The following is a 20,447-nucleotide window of genomic DNA, read 5'->3' as shown; positions in this document are numbered from 1 at the left end:
GACATCGCAGCGCATTAACCATCCTCAACCCAGGTCCATCCCCTCTCACTCATTGACTTTCTGCCCGTCTTTGACCATGTACAGCGCTCCGCTGCCTGTTTGGCTTGGTTTGCGCCCTACAAATGCCATAGACATACAGCTAAAACAGCTGAATCTGAAGTGCTTGAATCTAAACGTTTGGCCTTTCGGTGTCTCACTGATATCTCCAAGGAGTTCACAGCTCACTGTGCTATCGTAAGTGAAATGGGCAGTGCTTTTCAAAACCCATGAATAAAAAATATACAGTCTTAAAACACTCGAAAATTCCAAACTTTTTCTATCAATGCAGATGAGAAAGAGATAGTCACACATCGGGCTCAATTCAAAACGGTCCTTCCAAGCCTCCATTTCACACAGTCATGTGACTTTCTCTTTTTGTGTCTGTGCCCTACACTTTCCCCCTGCAAGATATCAGAGATGCTTAAAATAAACCATAGAGGCAACTTACAATAATGAAATACATGTTCTGGGTTCAAGCAGAGAACAAGACAGAGGTCGAAGATAGGACCAATCTCATAGTTTGTACCTTCAACACTGAAAGGGTAGCTCAGTCTACAGTGACTGTGGTAAACTCAACCTAGAGGTCACCTAGAGGGGACAATGTGGCAGATAGTTCTCAATGAGAATCATGGAGTCTGGACAGACTGCTTTATCCTCTTCAGCTGGACTGTTGTGTAAAGGTGGATGCTCCTGCTTTCAATACAAGATGGTGGGTCTTCAATCATTGTTTGTGTGTGTGGCTGTATGAATGGGCGGGGGAAGTATATCTAGATGATTTATGGAGTGAATGATCATTGATTGAGAGATTTCAGCACCTTAGGGACCACGCCCTGACGTGGAGCGCAAGAGCCAGATTGCCCCCGAGCTGAAGCCTGATGATGGACGAGCCTAGTCAAGCACTAGTTTTACTGACATAAGTAAACAGACACAGAAGTGAATCGGATCAAGAGGGAACATAAGAGCAAACTATCGCTGAGATGCAATCAGACCAGGCTCATGGAAGCCTTTGTGGGGTAGGCACAGCGCCTTAAAGTTTACACCTTGAGCACCCAGAAGCCAATGAAGCTTGTGGTTGTGTCATGAATCATGGTACACTTTACTCACATTGAATATTTTCTAAACTGCCTGGTTCTGGGGAAGTTGCAGTTTACTGATGACATTGGGATTACAGCCTCAAGCAGCAGATGTTCTGATAAGGGCATCTTGACAAGATACATCCCCAACACAGACGCCCGTAGAATGAAAGGTAATAAGACCACCTAAAAATCATCAGATGGAAACAAGAGAAGCACTGTTTCACTGCTTCAGAAGGAAGAGTTCTCTGTCAATCCAGAATCCAATGTTATTGGTTTTATAAACAAGTATCGGTGAGGACTCACCCCGCTGGGACAACAAGTATGGCAGTAGTGTTATCCTGGTCTAACAGAATCCTCTCTCTTGTTGCCACTTAGGCATAGTTAGTAGATAGGTACAATGGAGAGAATGTCAAAGCTCAGATAGTGGTTGATGAAAATGCTTGTGTGTTATCTACATAGGGAGCTGGCACCAGGCCAAGAAAAACCAACGATGACCAGGAACGGCTGCGTCGACATGTTAAAGAGAACTGGGCATAAATGCCCTGTGGGATTCTCCAGGGAACTGCCATCAGTTTACAATCACAAAAACAAGGAGATGTTGGACAGAGCGCTGAAACTTTTCAAACACTCACCCCCAGTCACAGATCTGGGTTGAATCCATCATTGTTCTTTAGCTCACTTCGCCACCCCAGTTCAGACCCAGCTATATGCAAATCATCTATGATTGGGCTAGGGAGCTCCACACACTGAGAGAAGAGTTCTGTCATGTTGAGAGGAGGCAGAATAGCTGCAGATGCCATTATTAAAGGGTAAAGTTGCACAACCACACCATGTCCTGACACCATCTCATTGCAGTGATAAGGATTAGATTCAGTTTCTATCACAGACATAAAAAACATCAAGAATGCATGAGGGACTGTGTACCCAAAGCAAAGATGAATGGCAACTCTCAGACATGGCGTTCAAGTTGAGTTCAAGGAGCTCCTTGTTGGTACTGACAGGTAAATATTAGGAATTATGGCAAGGTTTGAGAATAAGGTAAAAGGAATCAACCAATATGAAAAGGAGAACACCGGATTAGTGATTTTTTAAGGGATTTGTAGGAGTGCGTACTGAGGTGAGCAGAACCTAAAACCAGTGAAATATGTCTCTTTACGGGGTTTCAAACAGAAAGAGAGCTAACCAGAGCCTAGAGATAGACAGTTAGTGTCTCTTTAAGAGGGTTGTAGGTGCAAAAGGGCTGAGCAGAGTTAAGAGTTAAAGGATTAGTGTCACCTTAAAAAGTTCATAAAAGGAGGCTAGCTGAAGAGAGCTGATAGTTGGACGGTTATTGGTCCAGATTGGTGGGAGCTGGTGAGCAGAGTACAACTGAGATACAGAGGGTTAATGCCACTTTAGGAGAAATGGAGGAGCAGGGGAGCTTAGCAGAACTCAGAAATAAGTGTAGTGTCCCTTTAATGCAGGAAAGAGCCCTGAAATTAGTTAGTGTCTCTTGAAGTGGTTTGTAAGAGCAGGAGCCCTGAGTACAGTCATGAAATCAATGGTATGTAGCACCTTAAGAAGTTTCAAAGAGCAAGCAAGCTAAGCTGAGCTCGCAGAAGAAAGGTAAGTGCCAATTTGAGTTGTGGAGGGTTAGGAGAGCGCAGCAGAGATCAGAGATAGGTGAGTGACTGTTTCTTGGCAGAGCAGAGATCCGAGATAGTTTAGGGCATCTTTAAAAGGTTTAAAGGATCCGTAGAGTTTAACAGAGCTCAGATATAGAAGGTTAATGTTTGTTTAAGAGGTTTCTAGACCAGTGTAGGTCAGCAAAGCTAAGACATAGAAAGTTATTTATGAGAAGGTTGCGTCACATTTGCACTACACAACACTTTGCGTGGCTCCAAGTTCCGTCAAAATTCTGTAGTAACGCAATGCAGCACAAATCTCTGTCTTTTGTTATTCAGCCCTAGGGAGGCATTCCATGCAACTCCAATGGATTTTGACACATCCCCAGATTTAAATCCATTGATGAAGAAGGCATTTGGTAGCAGAAGCAGCTGAAACCTCTTGGATATTGACAAAAAGGTCCAGCCGCCTACTACTGGAGGGCTTCACATATCAAAAAGCCCCAGGGGTTCTGCAGTTACCCCATGGTTAAGGTGCCCCACCTGGAGCCCATGTGAGTCTGTGAAAGGTAAACAGTTCTGAGATCCTCACCTCAAAGCACAGCTCTGACCACGAGGGCGCTGATGCCCGCTGCCAGGGAGAGCAGCGTGTAGCTGATCTTCGCACTGCTCGCTCCATTGCACAGGTCAGTGCTGCAGCAGGTAACTTTAGCTGTTGCACCTGCAAGAGAGGCCGAGCCCTCTGAGCAGGATGACACACAGCTCTTGCTGATGTACGAAGCCCCTGTGAAGAAGTACAAGGATTATTCAAAATGTTCTCAAAGGTCAGTATTACAGAATCAATGAACAGAGAAACACAGGAGGTAGACAGAGTCTGACACCCCTTGGGAGGCTGTTAGTGCAAGTCAATGGCATATCTTAACCTCTGCTTATCAGCTTCACTCTGCTTGGTCTTCAGTATCACCTTTGTCTCTGCATTACCCTCTTATGTGCCCATTTTCCAAACCAGCCCTGATTTAACACTGTTGTCCCTTTTTTTGCACCAATTCTGTGGGCAGTTGCATACACACACTGCACTTACTACAATAACAACATTTGATGTCACACAAGAGTTCTCAGATAGCCTATACCACACGCTGTAACCAGGAGCCATGACCCCTGATCTAATTGTGCATCATCTATCCCCGAGTGTTTTTTATCACCTGAGCTCCCATGACTGAGTCCATGACCTATGTGCTCTAATCCAGAGAGTGTTCTGTGACCCGGGTGACACAACAACTGATGCTCTGGCCCTGACCTTGGGAGCGTTCTATCTGCGGCCTCAGTCATCTAATCCAGAGAGTGTTCTGTGACCCGGGTGACTCAACAACTGATGCTCTGGCCCTGACCTTGGGAGCGTTCTATCTGCGGCCCCTGTCATCTAAGCCTGGGACTGTTCTTCCACCTGACCCGCCCAGCCTGCTAGAAATGAAGCCTAAAACACAGGGTGCATTCTATGAGCTGACCCCCACCCCTTCCCGACACCTGTTGGTGTGTCCTGTGACGCTAGGGGCGTTATTTCACCTGGGCTCTCATGGCCGAGTCTGTGACCTCTATGCTCTAATCCAGAGAGTGTTCTGTGACCCGGGTGACACAACGACTGATGCTCTGGCCCTGACCTTGGGAGCGTTCTATCTGCGGCCCCTGTCATCTAAGCCTGGGAGTGTTCTGTGACCCGGGTGACACAACGACTGATGCTCTGGCCCTGACCTTGGGAGCGTTCTATCTGCGGCCCCTGTCATCTAAGCCTGGGAGTGTTCTGTGACCCGGGTGACACAACGACTGATGCTCTGGCCCTGAGCTTGGGAGCGTTCTATCTGCGGCCCCTGTCATCTAAGCCTGGGAGTGTTCTTCCACCTGACCCGCCCAGCCTGCTAGAAATGAAGCCTAAAACACAGGGTGCATTCTATGAGCTGACCCCCACCCCCTCCCGACACCTGTTGGTGTGTCCTGTGACGCTAGGGGCGTTATTTCACCTGGGCTCTCATGGCCGAGTCTGTGACCTCTATGCTCTAATCCAGAGAGTGTTCTGTGACCCGGGTGACACAACGACTGATGCTCTGGCCCTGACCTTGGGAGCGTTCTATCTGCGGCCCCTGTCATCTAAGCCTGGGAGTGTTCTGTGACCCGGGTGACACAACGACTGATGCTCTGGCCCTGACCTTGGGAGCGTTCTATCTGCGGCCCCTGTCATCTAAGCCTGGGAGTGTTCTGTGACCCGGGTGACACAACGACTGATGCTCTGGCCCTGAGCTTGGGAGCGTTCTATCTGCGGCCCCTGTCATCTAAGCCTGGGAGTGTTCTTCCACCTGACACGCCCAGCCTGCTAGAAAGGAAGCCTAAAACACAGGGTGCATTCTATGAGCTGACCCCCACCCCTTCCCGACACCTGTTGGTGTGTCCTGTGACGCTAGGGGCGTTATTTCACCTGGGCTCTCATGACCGAGTCTGTGACCTCTATGCTCTAATCCAGAGAGTGTTCTGTGACCCGGGTGACACAACAACTGATGCTCTGACCCTATTCTTGGGAGTGTTCTATCTGCGGCCTCAGTCATCTAATCCAGAGAGTGTTCTATGACCCGGGTGACTCAACAACTGATGCTCTGGCCCTGACCTTGGGAGCGTTCTATCTGCGGCCTCAGTCATCTAATCCAGAGAGTGTTCTGTGACCCGGGTGACACAACGACTGATGCTCTGGCCCTGACCTTGGGAGCGTTCTATCTGCGGCCCCTGTCATCTAAGCCTGGGAGTGTTCTGTGACCCGGGTGACACAACGACTGATGCTCTGGCCCTGAGCTTGGGAGCGTTCTATCTGCGGCCCCTGTCATCTAAGCCTGGGAGTGTTCTTCCACCTGACCCGCCCAGCCTGCTAGAAATGAAGCCTAAAACACAGGGTGCATTCTATGAGCTGACCCCCACCCCCTCCCGACACCTGTTGGTGTGTCCTGTGACGCTAGGGGCGTTATTTCACCTGGGCTCTCATGGCCGAGTCTGTGACCTCTATGCTCTAATCCAGAGAGTGTTCTGTGACCCGGGTGACACAACGACTGATGCTCTGGCCCTGACCTTGGGAGCGTTCTATCTGCGGCCCCTGTCATCTAAGCCTGGGAGTGTTCTGTGACCCGGGTGACACAACGACTGATGCTCTGACCCTATTCTTGGGAGCGTTCTATATGTGGCCTCAGTCATCTAACCCTGGGGGGCATTCTATCATCTGACCCCTCCAGCCAGGTAAATGTATGGCCTCTAACACTGGGTGCATTCTGTAAGCTGAGCCCCCCAGCCAGCTGCAGCTGTGTTGTGACAATAGGGGTCTTCACTCACCTGAGCAACCAGCCAGCTGATACCGAGACCCCTAACCCTGGCATTCTTTAACATGTGACTCCCACAATAGCTAATACAGAGACCTCTAACCCAAAAGTGTCCTGTCACCTGAAAGCCAAGCCGGCTGTCACTGTGACGTCTAACCCTCAGAGGGTTGGTATTTACCTGCTACTCCATGCTCTAAAGTATACATAGTTGTGTATTTGACCCTTTTCCATACAGGAAGTGACTCAAACCGTTCATAATTTTGGAAACTTTTCTCTACAATACCCCGAAGTTAAATTTATCTTTCTGTAAATGGAACATTCAGAATAAGTCAAATATTTCAAATGAGGCCTTCAGTATTGGATACACTACCTTAGACTTCATATCAGGAACTAAACAAAATATTTAAGAAAAGTTACCACAAAATGAACAGAGCTGTACACAATAATCTAGACCTCTTCATCATGCCCCAGACTAGCCCACCAGAAATGGGCAAATTTTTGGAGATGTGGGCTCCAGATAAGGCCCACGAGGAGACCTTGAGAACTTGTCTCATATCTACAGATCAATCTCAGTCTCATCCTAATCTCTACCATTGACATCAAACCTCCTAAGAAACTCCTCCTGATCACATGGGTTTGACACACCCTCCTCTAACTCTGCCCCATATGTAAACCCTGGAGCACTAGTAAGGCCTATAAAGGGGGCTGCTCCATTCAAGTGAAGACATACATTGTAAGCACCACCCTAGTCATATCATGCAAACAACATCATGCATTTTAAAATCTAAAATGCACTATGAACAAGTATATTGTACTTCTACTAGCAATAAAACCACCAGGGCAACACATTTCAGAGGCAGATACAGATATGCATATTTCACATGAAAGAGCATCAAAAGCCATTCTTCAATAATAGAAAATTTTAAGAATCTGCCACTGGTTAAAGATAAATGCTTCTGTTCAAAAAGTGAAAGTAAAGGGAGGTACAGTCATATATGTTTTAAAATATTTTAGTTACTGGAGCCAGTGATAGCTTACCGCATTACCAATTAAAATTAGTTAGGACCAACCTTAGAAAAAAATGTGGTGTCCTTTTGTTGCGGGGAGTTTACAAGAGGCTATGCTGAAACATAATAGGGCACACATTAGTCTTTGTGTCGTTTGATGCCCTTACATTCAATAGTTATTAATTCTATAATTGTCTCTCCTATGAGGCGACATGTTTCGACAGGTAAGTGTTTACGGCTCTCCTTAACACTGTGCCTTGGTTTCTGTCTTTTAATAGCTATTGAGAGCAAAGGAAGTTGTCCCTTTAGGGACTTAAAACGGCATCTCTTATGAGGACCATGTCTGAAGAAGTCGGCAGCGTCACTGAACTCCCTGAATGATGTGCTATGCCAAGCAGTTGAAAGGAGCTTTTGTCCAAGAGCACACCATTTGAATCTTCAGCTTGGCACACATGAACACAGCTCAGACCCTTCTTGAATGAGCACTCCGCCATTTAAACTCTGTGAACACACCACTGAAGGCCTCACCCAACTCTTAACATAACTCAGCTCAGACCCTTGTAAAACTGAGCGCTTCCCTACCCGTTCTAAGAGCTCACCCTGCTGTGGCTCTCACATGTCTCTCAATAAACATCGACACAGCCCAGAGCCTTCTTAGACTGAGCGCAGCCTCATCCTAAATCCGAGCTCCATTCACTGTGGTCCTCAGTTAGCTTTCAACATAGCACTCACTCACTCTAAATCTGGGTTCAGTTCACTGTGGTCCTCAGTTAGCTCTCAACAAATGTAGAAATAGCTCTGACCTTTGTTCAGCTGAACACTTCCCACCCACAGTCTCAAAGGTATTATCTACATTTCACATCTTTAGGGAAACCCCATTCACCCTATAATACAAAACCTTTTTACTGACACTGAACATCCAGTGAGTCCTGTACACAGTCTTTCCCATGGACTGGGCCAAATTAACTCACCTCATTGAGGGCAGATAAAAAGATTTTCAGGACACAAGCCATAATCCTCTGACTAGACAACGTTTTTAGTCAATACTGACACTGAGAGAATATTAGTCAGGAATGTGGAAATCATATTTCCTGACATCCAGGAATGTTGTTTGAGATCTAGTGCAACAAGTTTGCATATTTATCTTGTCCAAAAGGCAAGAAGGCCCAGTTCCCTGCTGCAAAAACCCTTTGTCTGCCAATTACAATACAGATCTGTGAAAGAGGACTTTGTTTACTTCTCAGAGCCCTTCTGTAGTAATGACATTTACATCTAAACCAAATCCCACAAATCACACCAGGTGAGGTTTGGTCATTTTCCTTTGCTTACCTGATCTGCTGATCAATATTGATATATAGTGCTAGAAATTAATCTATTTTTTTTCTTGCAGTTTTTTATAGCGCAAACTCGACCCGAAGGTATCAAATCGCTTTACATGAGCACCAGTTACGTTACATTAGGACACATTAATTTGCCCAGAATCACAGGAAGCTGAGCCGACACCCAGACTCGAGTCTGCTTCCGCAGCTTCACAGTCGGCCGCTCTAGCCATTAAGCCACATCCTTTCTTATTATTGACCTGCCAATTTTATCAATCCAGTAGTGGATTTTCAAAGAATTCTTCATGTTGTCCGCAAACCCAAGATGATGTCATCAAATGCTTGAAAAACGTAGTCTCAAAACTGTAGGCAGATATATTTGCTGGTAAACAGTCATAATATCGAAAAAAAAAATATCGACTGGACAGAATATCGAGTTTTTAATATAGAATGGACAGAATATCGAATTGCCATAATATAGTGGTGCAGAATGTCGAAAATCAGGTAAGAAATATCGATTTACATAATATAGAAGTAAGTAATATCGACAGTCATAATATAGTTGTTAAAAATATCAAATTTTTTATAGTGTTTTAAGTGTTAGTATATGTGTTAAAAGTATGTATTAATTTTGGAATGTATGTTTGAATATTTTTAAAGTAATGAATTTTATGTTATTTAATTTTTGTGTCATTTAATTCCATAGCGGGTTGTGGGTTTCTAGGGGATTAGGGTGGGAAGTAATTTAATTATAGTACATTAAATAAACATTTTTAGGAATTATTAATTATTTTTAATTTTATTTTGCGTTTTACCTCTGTAGTGGGTTGTGGGTTTATAGGGGAATAGGGTGGGAAGTAATTTAATTGTGATTAAGTAATTATTAATTGGTATTGATAATAAATTTATTGTAATTAATTATTAATTGGTAATTAATTATTAATAATTGGTAATTATTTTTTATTAATTGATAATTAATTTGTATTAATTGATGAATTGATCATTATATTAATTGTATTAATTTATTATTTGGAGCGTGTTGCGGGTTTATAGGGTAAAAGGGTGGGAAGTAATTTACTTATAATTAAGTAATTATTGAAAATGTTTTTGTGTATTGATAATTAATTTACTGTTAATTATTAATTGGTATTTTTTCATTATTTATCAATTTTTGGTATTGAAAATTAATTGGTTGTTGATTAATTATTAATTGGTGATTAATTTGTATTAATTGGTAATTAATTTATATTAATTGTTTAATTGATAATTATGTTAATTGTATTAATTTATTATTTGTAGCGGGTTGTGGGTTTATAGGGGAATATGGTGGGAAGTAATTTAATTGTAAAGAATTAATTATTAAAACTATTTTTGTTTTTGTATCTTGATAATTAATTTATTATTAATTAATTATTAATTGGTATTATTTGTATTTATAAATTTTTGGTATTGAAAATTAATTGGTTGTTAATTATTAATAGGTAATTCATTTAAAAAATATATTTATTGGTATTTATAATTAATTAATTATTAAGGTGCCGATTCCAATCCTGTAAAACCTGGGTACGAATCGTCGTACGGAGCGTATTCTCCGTACGACTCGTACCCGGGAAATCCACCGTACAATCCAGCAAGTACGAAATGTAAAAAACACCGTACGGCTAAAAAATACCTACTAGTCTGATCCTGGACAGCGCGTACGCGACGTCCGTACGGAGTCAGGCAGCGTTATACGGACCAGCAAGTACGAATCGTTCCTACGTCACTCCGCACAGCTATTTTTTTTATGGCAGCCCAAAAATACCGGAAAACTGAGTCCGATGCGAAAACGGAGCCCCGGTACGTGACGGACAGACATGGACCCCATCCTACGTGTCATCCCGGCCCTCTTAGCCTACGACCTAGTGCACCGAACCCGGCGCACACGCCGCAGAAGGTTAGAACAACACCCAGGGGCCAAGGGGGGGTGAGGGGCAGGAAACATACCTCCTACCCAAATTAAAACCTACAATGTTGAGGACATACATTACCTCCAGGGTCTGGTCACTTCAGGGGGCGTGTCCACCAATCCCTGCGTACCGCAACAATGGAAGTGGACGTGTACGCGTACACCTACAGCAACACTACAATAGTGATATGCACCATACTCACACATCCATAGCATGGGTACAGTCCATATCACTATTGTAGTGGGGCCGTAGGGGTACGCGTGGTACGGACCGTACACAAGCTCTCAGAGCGTGTGTACGGCCCATATCACTATAGTAGTGGTGCCGTAGGGTACGCGTGGTACGGCCCATACACACGCTCTCAGAGCGTGTGTACGGTCCGTATCACTATTTTAGTGGTGCCGTAGGGGTACGCGTGGTACGGACCGTACACATGCTCTCAGAGCATGTGTACGGGCCGTACCACGCGTACTCCTACGGCACCACTACTATAGTGATATGGACCGTACCCACACATTCATAGCATGGTACGGGCCGTATCACTATTGGATTGGGGCCGTAGGGGTACGCGTGGTATGGACCATACACACCCTATGAATGCGGGGGGTACGGTCCGTATCACACGTACCCCTACGGCACCAGTACATTTGGGATGCAAGGCTTACACACGCCACAAATGTTGGCTTACGGCCTGGTGCAGCATATTACCTTTATATTGGTGTGTGTGTAGGCCCAGGACAGCAGTGTACTGCACCAAGGGGGTGGGTGGGTGGATGCATAGGATTCCCAACAGTGGACAGACATGTGAGGGGTGGGTGCAGAGGACTCCCAGCAGTGGACAGACATATGTGGGTGGGTGCAGAGTACTCCCAGCAGTGGACAGACATGTGAGGGGTGGGTGTGAATGACTACCAGCAGTGGACAGAGACCTGGGGGTGGGTGCATATCACTACCAGCAGTGGACAGACATGTGAGGGGTGGGTGTATATGACTCCCAGCAGTAGCCTGCAATATGAGGGGTGGCTGAAGAGGACTCCCAGCAGTGGACAGACATGTGAAGGGTGGGTGCAGAGTACTCCCAGCAGTGGACAGACATGTGAGGGGTGGGTGTATATGACTCCCAGCAGTGGACAGAGACATGGTGGTGGGTGCATATCACTACCAGCAGTGGACAGAGACATGGGGGTGGGTGCATATCACTCCCAGCAGTGGACAGACACATGAGGGTGGGTGCAAAGGACTCCCAGCAGTGGACAGAGCCATAGGGGTGGGTGCATATCACTACCAGCAGTGGACATAGACATGGGGGTGGGTGCATATCACTCCCAGCAGTGGACAGACATATGTGGGTGGGTGCATATCACTACCAGCAGTGGACATAGACATGGGGGTGGGTGCATATCACTCCCAGCAGTGGCCAGAGACATGGGGGTGGGTGCATATCACTACCACCAGTAGACAGACATGTGAGGGGTGGGTGTATATGACTACCAGCAGTGACCTGCAATATGAGGGGTGGCTGAAGAGGACTCCCAGCAGTGGACAGAGACATGGGGGTGGGTGCATATCACTACCACCAGTGGACAGAGACATGGTGGTGGGTGCATATCACTACCACCAGTGGACAGACATGTGAGGGGTGGGTGCAGAGGACTCCCAGCAGTGTACAGACATATATGGGTGGGTGTAGAGGACTCCCAATTAGTGGACAGAGACATGGGGGTGGGTGCATATCACTACCAGCAGTGGACAGACATGTGAAGGGTGGGTGTATATGACTACCAGCAGTGGCCTGCAATATGAGGGGTGGCTGAAGCGGACTCCCAGCAGTGGACAGTGACATGGGGGGTGTACATCATTATCAGATGACCACAACTCCATGGGTGTATGTACGCATCCCTAATTTTTGACTATGATGATAGTGCCATAACAACACATCACTGACAGCAGTGTCCCACTCCCAGGAGGATGGATGTCTTTCCCCCACTGCATGACACACCACATGTGGGTGTGAGGACAAATAACACATGCATACCCACCCCTGGCGGACGCAGCACAATACACACACTGAGATCATGCCACAAGACTGTATAGTCATGTCACTGCCTACTAAACTAAGAGAGCCAAAGGGAGCACACACTGTCACACACATCCCAGGACTGATAGAAATGTACAGGTGCTGGGACAGCCACCAAGATGTTGTCTCTCATGGAAGGAATAGGGTGGAGTTCCCACAGATACAATGCCCACAATTGTGAGTCAGAACAAGTCCCATATGTGTGCTAGGCCAGGATTACACACATGCATAGTGCTGAAAAGGGAGAATTTCTCCATGAAGGCATTTCAACATACTCAATACACAAGTACAGTGACTAGCAAGGATGGCACAGACGATGCAGCCGGAGACATTGCTGAGCAGGCATGGCCATAGTTGAAGGGATCTGTCACCAACAAAGGAGATGTAGACACAGGTCAGCACAACAATTGTGCAACTCTTTGCAGGGAAGATGTCAGGTGCCACAGAGGAAGGAACACTCCTTGGGACAATGTCTCAAAACCAAAATAACACACACTACCAATGATTCTTTGCAGGGACCTTGTGATGGCACGCAGATACCATGGTCCACCTCATGACCATCAGACTAGAACATTTCTCAGAACCATAACACATTACCACAACACCAACTCCTGGAGCCTCAGCACCAACATCAATACCTGAAATGCAATAGTGTTCAAAGTAAAAATAAAATGCTTTATTCAGCATTAAAAAAAAATAGTAAATCACACTATGAACAAAGGCCAATGGCCAGTCCATAATAGAAGTCCTTTGGGGGACACATGGGCACGCGTCTCCCCTATCTTGCCTGCACAGTGGAACCCTCAGGTTCGTCGACCGGGGGGGGGCATCATGTGGGGAAGGACCAGGCACCGCAGGGACAGGAGGGGGAAGGGTAGGTGTGGTGGGTGCAGGGGTGGACGTCTCCACCACAGGGGGTAGGGCAGCGCCAAAGGTGGAGGTGAGCTCGGCGCTGCACACTTCTGCCAGGGCGTTCAGAGTAACCCCTGCACCGGAAGAAACCCCAGGCCCAACGGAGGGGGGGGGGCGAGGGACGGGGTGCAGCGCTCTTGGGGGAGGGGGTGGACATTGGGGGGACTCAACTCCCCTGCCCGGGGACTTCCTGGCCCGCTTGCGGGGTGGTGTCACAGTGGGGCTGAGGGCCAGCTCAGCCATGTAGACCTCTTTGAGTGACAGTTTGGCAGGGGAGCCAAGGGGAGTGCTTTTGGAGGGACTGGGTTGTGAGGCCTGCGGACTCAGACTGTGGCTGCATGTATGTCTTTTTGCCCCAGACCCAGTGGGTGTGCCTACATCCCCCTGAGTGTGCGTGCCAGGCGGTGTGCGCTTGCCCTTACTTGGTGGTGTGCTGCCTGTGTCTGGTGGGGTGCGTGCTTGGAAATGTCTGGGTGTGCATGGGACAGGTATGGGAGTGGGAACTGTGGATGAGGCTGGGGTAGGGGGGGACAAAGCACTGCAGGAGACTCACTGCTGCCGCCAGTGAAGAGTCCATGGACCGCAGAAACCTGCGTTGGTCAGATATCGTTGCTGACATGCCCTCCATGAACGACACCATCTGTGTCAGCAGTGTGGTGTGGCCATGGAGGACATTCAGCAGCGATGTCTGCCCAACCTGCAACTGCCGCTGTATGTCCACAGACTCTGCACTGAGGGCAGCAGGGGAGACAGGGGTGACAGGGGCAGGGGGTGTGGTGCCTGTCCCGAAGGAGACATGGTGGTGCCCTGCCCGGACAGAAGGGACCGGAGCAACTGGGAGGGCGGTGATGGGCATGGAGGAGGCGGGGACAGATGTTGGGCTGCTGCCAGGTGTTGTAGCAGCCTCCGCCCCCTCGATGAGGTCAGCCTCTGACCCGTCTGCGTCGTAGTTGGGCTCGCCACCAGTCAGGTCCTCCGATTGACTCCCCTCGCCCTCCGTGCCACTGGCTCCCGCAGACTCGCCAGCACTGGTGGCACTGGTGCTGGGTCCCTCCTCCAGGTACGTGCAGGTGTCTCCCTCGGTTTCCAATGATGATGCTGAGGGCAAGGTGAAGATACAGAAAAAAATCAGTCACCTGTATACATCTGACACATGAGTACAAAACCAATAGGTCACAGTGCATATCAGGCAATGCATCATGAGTAACATCTAGATTACTCCGCACATATGTAAGCCCTGTACTCCCCAGTTGGTAGACCCACCCTGCCACTTGGACACAAGGAAAAATAGGACACACCAGCCCAAAACTTGAATGAGAAATATACTGAGAAGCTAGTGTCTGGGAACAGTTGAGCACAGCAATACAATGAAGTCATGCCACCTCTTGTTTACCCTGAAAGAAACAGTATTGGTGCACCCAAGGCAAACTAACAGACCTCAATACTAAAGGTGTCCCCACACTCAGAGACCTGTAAGTACTTTGGAACCCAAAACGAAAAACATTTTGGTCCCTTGGGAATCACAATACTTTACACAATTGACATGTTTTGAATGATAATATGATAAACTTTATTGTTTAGTTACTTAAAACCGTAACAAATGATTAAAAAGAAAAATTATCCTTTACAATAAAACGAGTAAAAAAATGTTTTTAAGGTATAGTTTAAAAGGCAAAATTTCTAAGGAAAACAAGAACTTTAACAATTGCACGTCAGTAAGGCAATCATTAATATAAAAAGCCTTTTTGTTTTAAAATTTCATATTGCTTTCAAACGCTTTTCAAAGGCTATCAGGAACTTTATCAGCTTGCAGTTAATTATGGGGGATGTTTCCAGAGCACCAATAATGGCAGACCTGCAGGTGCGTAGTCTCTTGGCCCTAAAAATGTTCTTTAAAAAGTACATACGCTCCTGGTTCAGAGTCTTACAGTGGCATACGATGTGGATTAAATTTTCTTTTGTAGTGCCACATAGTCGTCAGACATCTGAGTCTGGTCGTTTCCAGACCGGTTCGTCTGCCAGAGTTGGTAATTTACCGAATCTCAGGGCCATCAGCCTCTTTTTAATGAGAACCGAATATGTTGTTTCTAAATAGGCAGCCGGGGTGAGTTTTTTATAACTGTTAATTACGGACCAAGAATGGGAGCGGTCTGAAAAGATGGCTTTGTCTGTAATTAATGAGTGAAATTTGGCCCCCTTATTTAGTGCCTGTTTAAAGGAGATATATGGCAGGTTTTTGTCCCAAAGTTTGGCGGTGCATGTTTGCTCCAGTGCACAAGTCAGATATTTATTAGCGGCTGTTGGACTTGGCCCTTCTGGCAGGTTCACCCCTGAACTTTTTTGATTTTTACTGGTGACTTGGTGTGGTGATTGTTTGGTTTCTGCGCACTTTCCCTGTGTCCCAGGGTAAAGTGCGTGCGTGCTCTGAGTGCATGTGGTGAGATAGGCCTGCCCTCCCATAGGAATGCATGGGGAATGTATGTGTCCCTAGTAGTTCCTGATGCGTGGGGTGTGCAGGCCCGAGTTTGGTATGTGCGGACTCGTGGGAGTGAATGCTGCGCGATGATGTGTGCGGCGTGTATGTACCTAGTGTGGAAGTGCCACTTCTAGAAGTGGGCACTTCTGTGTGCAGTGTGTCTGTCGCGTGATTGGCTGGTCATGTCATGTGACGGGCTAGGGATTCCCCAGTGTCAGGATGAGTCACCCAGTGGTGAATGGGGAGATCAGCAGCTAGATGGGTGGGAGGAGTCCACCTGGGTCCTGAATAGGACAGGGTTTTCCAAACACAATGCTGGCCCCGCCCCCTGTGGTGCGACTGACGACCCTAGCCCTTCCAGTGAATAGAGTGAGGGGCTGAGCACATCAAGGGTGCTCCCCAACCAGCTGCGACTGGTTTTCCCCCTCACCCTGAACCCAGAACAAAGGGTTTGCCTGTATAAAAATGGGGCTGTGTCCCCACAGAAACTGTTCTGCTTTTTGGAGCCTGACAGGAGGGGGCTGCTGCTGCTGGAGGCTAGGAGGAACCGCCACTTGGGACTGCCTCCCTGCCCTGGAGGGCCCAGTGAGCTGGCCCCTGGCCCAGCCTTGCCCCCTTCCTAAAACTTTGCTGGACCTTCTCTTTTTCTTTTATTCCCCCCAAAGCGCCTGGAAGCGCTTTCATTTTTACTTTCAGCGCTAGGAGCACTTGATTTGGGACTTTAGCTGAAGCCTCCAGCGCCTGGGAGCGCTGGACTCTCCTTTAGCGCAGAAAGCGCTTCCACCTCTGCCCTCAGCGCCAGGAGCGCTTTATTGCTGATAGCGGGTGCCTACCCCGCATACTGGTGCTGTCGCAGGTGCCCACCCTGCTTATTTGCCGTGATTTAATTGGCGGGTGCCCACCCCGCATTGTGGTGTGCTTGCGGGTGCCCACCCCGCTTATTTGTTTATTTTTACGGCGGGTGCCCACCCCGCCGTATATCGCACCTGCAGAGGGAGCCTACCCCTCTTATTGCCGAGTTTTTAAATCACCGCCGCGGCCGGGCTCACAGGAAGTCAGGCGGCCGAGGGCGGGCCTCCGGGACAACCGGAAGTGGAAGGGCGGGAGCCTACCCCGCCTTCGCCGGTGCCGGAGAACGCCGTGACTGAGGGAGGCCGCGGTACTGAAGGAAGGAGCTGACGGGAGCCTACCCCGCGCTCCAGTGCCAAGGCTGAGCCAGAAGCTCAAGAAGTGTCGCTGGTCCTAGCGAGGCTCCCCGGTGACGGTGGGATCCTCGCGTATGGCCCCGAAGTAAGGAGACGCGGAGCAGGAGGATCAGCGGGAGCCTGCCAGCGAAGAAGTGAGCCCCGTGCATGCTGCTGCCTCCATGAGTGAGACGCCCCTGCAGGAGTCCCGGTGAGTGGGGCTCCAATCCAATTGTTGGGGGCATTGTGTGCCGGCGGACAGCGCTAGTGCACTCCAAACAACAGGGCACAGTTGGTGCAGAGCCCACGAGGCCCCCACGCTTTCGGGGGCATTAATTGTTGACGAGTCCCCTGTGCGGACTCCAACGAAGGGGCATATTATTATTTAGAGCCTGCGAGGCTCAAGGGGCACATTATTGTTTAGAGCCTGCGAGGCTCAGGGGGCATGAATGTTCAGAGCGCTCAGGGCGCTCCAACGACGGGGGCATTTCTCTTGTGATTGAGTGGCCCCAGATGGCAGCGGGCCACTCCCACCTTGCCCCACAGAGTTGTTTGGAGCCTGCGAGGCTCTAGGGGGCATTTTGCGTGGTTAGAGCCCAGGAGAGGCTCCAACCCCCCGCCAGATTTGTTTAACAAGGCACAGTGGTGCCACTGCATCTCTCCAGTTGCCCAGCACTTAGTGGGCAACTGCAACGTTTAGGTTGTGGCCTCGGTGTTCTGGCTTGCGCAGCCTGCGCCGGCGCGCCCTGACTTTTCTGGACGCAGGGCGTCCTTGCCCCTACTAGGCCAGTTGGCCCAGGGACTGCCACAGTAGTGGCTAATGTGAGTTTTGGCGCCATTGTACCTTTTCTGCACCTCTGAATGTGTTTATGCGTCATGTGCTTTGCTTTACACCTCTGAATGTTATGCATTATGTGTTTATGTGCTTAGACCCCTACAGGTAGAGTGATACTTAGGTGGTTGTTTTCTCCTTAGTACAGGTGGTACTAGTAAGGTCCTAGTTCCCTGCGTGATATTCCTAAAGGAGGTTAGGGTTGCGTAGGTGGTACTTTCTGGTTACCAGTAGTTACTGGTTGTGTGCTATATGCTCTATTTTTAGTGCTACAGTGATTGTATGTGCTACGTTCTAAAATATTATTCCTACGTTCTAAGTGCTATTTCTAAAGAGTGCTAATTCCTGACAGTGGTCCATGTGGCCCTGTCCCCTGTATATATAATCCCTTGTAAATTCTGCCCGTGCCTGTTGGCACATTGTAAAGTGTGTGTTTTTATCTAATGTGTTGTGTATAATACAAAGGTTATTTTTATATAATACCTTGTGTGGAGTTTCCTTTGTGGTGGGCCTTGGGTGTTGTTGCTGGGTGCGTGCGCAAACGCTTTACACATCGCCTCAGGGATAAGCCTGTCTGCTCGTGCCAAGCTACCAAGGGGGTGAGCAGGGGTTATCTTTGGCGTGTAACTTCCTTGCCCTGACTAGAGTGGTGGTTTCTGCCTGACTTTGGCGCAAGCCTTAGCCAACCAGAAATCCCATTTCTAACATTGGTGATCAGCGGTGGGATTTGGACTTGCGTTTGCGCTGTACCGCAGCGGCAACTGGCCGCACTACAAAACTCTGCATTTAGATAAATCACATGGTATAGGGATTATTGTTCTAAGTTTGTTTTTAATTGTCATTTCTTTGGAAATGTGTTTTTGTGCACTGTGAGTTAGGTGTCCCTAGCTCGGGAGGGTAGATCATCCCCCTTAGTGCATTGTGTTTCTGGATTCACCAGAGGGTGGGATCCAGTGGTGGCAGCGTAATAGTGTCCTGTACATTTGTCCCCCGCCCTGCGCCCAGAGTTGGTACCTGTGTCACGTGGTGGTCAGGTTGAGGAATCAGGGGTGGTAGAAACTGCCTTACCAGTCCGAGGGGAGGGTTGTGTGTGGATGAGTGGTGAGTGGCACTAGGCAAGTGAGTGTGAGTTCTCTGGGTTAGAGAGCTTGCTGAATCTTTTTGTGAATTGTGTACTCCTGTTAAACTCAGACCCCTAGGTTCCCTGTGTGATCTTTTCTCTAGAACGTCTGCCAGAATGGAGCCTGCTTTTGATCTCAGTGATCTAGTTTATTACAGTATGCAGGAGTTGGAAAGGTTCTGTAGAGAAAGAAACATAGGGGTGAGAGAGTCAGACATTGTGTACGAATTGAGGAACTACATGATTGGATGGCAAGCAGATGAATGGAAACGTGAGCGCAGTGAGGAAGAAAGGGCCCGGGCCTCACACCTGGAGGGTGGTGGGTCTGTGGGGAGCCCTGATGACTCAGAAGAAGATGACAGTACCTGGACGCCAGTAGAGAGTGAGGACCCCGTAGGTAGGGAGTCCCTTGCTGGGTCCAGCGTAGAAGATAGCGCCTCACCCCTTTCCCTGTCCCCTGAGCGCAGTGGTAGTTTTCTGGATTCCCCAGTGAGGGTGGAGTCCAGGGGGGGCAGCAATATAAAGTGCAGTATAGAGAGTCCCAGTCCCAGTTCCCCGAGTGTGGTACCTTGTTCCCGAGAGGAGGAATGTAGGTTGAAGTTCAGGGGCAGTAAGAAGCTGTCTCACCAGTCTTGGGAGGAGGCTGTGGAGGAATGTCATGATGCCCTGGTGGACTGGTTGGTTTTTAACCCGGAGCAGGATTTGGATGGAGTACTAAATATGATTATCAAGGAGCAGATGCTCAGTAGTTGTTCTCCAGGGTTGCGCCAACACCTGTTGAGGTATAACTCTTTTTGTCCATTTGAACTTGCAGAGGAAGCAGACCGCTGGGAAAGGGCCAGAGGTTCTCTAGTGTCATTAGTGAGTGATTCCAACAATAGTGGGTCAGAGATCCTCCAGCCCAGCGTGGTGGAGGAGGCTCAGTGTAGCCCAGCTAGGTCCCAGGATAGCGAGGAGGGTGTAGGGGCTCGCTGCCTGGCTCAGTGGAGCAGGAGTGAGGGGGTGACCGAGGGTCCCCAGACGCCCGAAACTCTGCCTCAGGACTTGGATGGTTTCATGAGGGAACACCAAGTTGGGGACCTAGGCTGTCCTGTTAGTCCACTTGAGGAAGATCTCTTAGTGAGTGGAGGACCTGGGGCACCTGTAACCAGGGCTCCTGTGGTTCTGGAGTCTGGCGGTACCGCTCCGGTAGGGAGGGTACAGGAGTCCAGCGTGAGTGATTGGGGGATGAGTTCCCCAGTGGAAGAGCCGGTGGGTCAGGGACTTCCCAGTTGGGCTAGGTTCCCGTGTAGTGACCAGGGTGACACGACTTCTGTTCTGGGGGATCTCCGCGCACTGTCAGGTGGACAGGGGACGGGAGATCAGCGCCAGACAGACAGTCGCTCGACATACGTGTCATTTGATAGCCTCAGGGGGATGGAGTGGAGATCCCCAGAAGTCCTGGAGTGCCAGGCAATTATTCCACCAAAGGTTCTAGGCCGGAGGTTGGAAGGCCAGGTTCG

At 48.5% G+C, this 20,447-nt stretch overlaps 1 protein-coding gene across 1 annotated transcript in view; it reads right to left on the bottom strand.

Moving 5' to 3' along the window:
• The window catches only part of LOC146830186 (prostate stem cell antigen-like), a 108,545-nt gene that overhangs the window by 2,800 nt on the left and 85,298 nt on the right, over positions 1–20,447 (bottom strand). Inside the window, exon 3 of the mRNA XM_085604024.1 lies at positions 3,312–3,503. Within this exon, the coding sequence (XP_085460150.1) occupies positions 3,313–3,503 (191 nt within the window). The 3' untranslated portion in view covers position 3,312. The remainder of the gene's footprint in view (positions 1–3,311; positions 3,504–20,447) is intronic.

The sequence above is a fragment of the Triturus cristatus genome, chromosome 5_1, assembly GCF_964204655.1.
Source record: "Triturus cristatus chromosome 5_1, aTriCri1.1, whole genome shotgun sequence".
Taxonomy (NCBI): Eukaryota; Metazoa; Chordata; class Amphibia; order Caudata; family Salamandridae; genus Triturus; species Triturus cristatus.
This window is presented reverse-complemented; position numbering and strand designations above follow the sequence as displayed.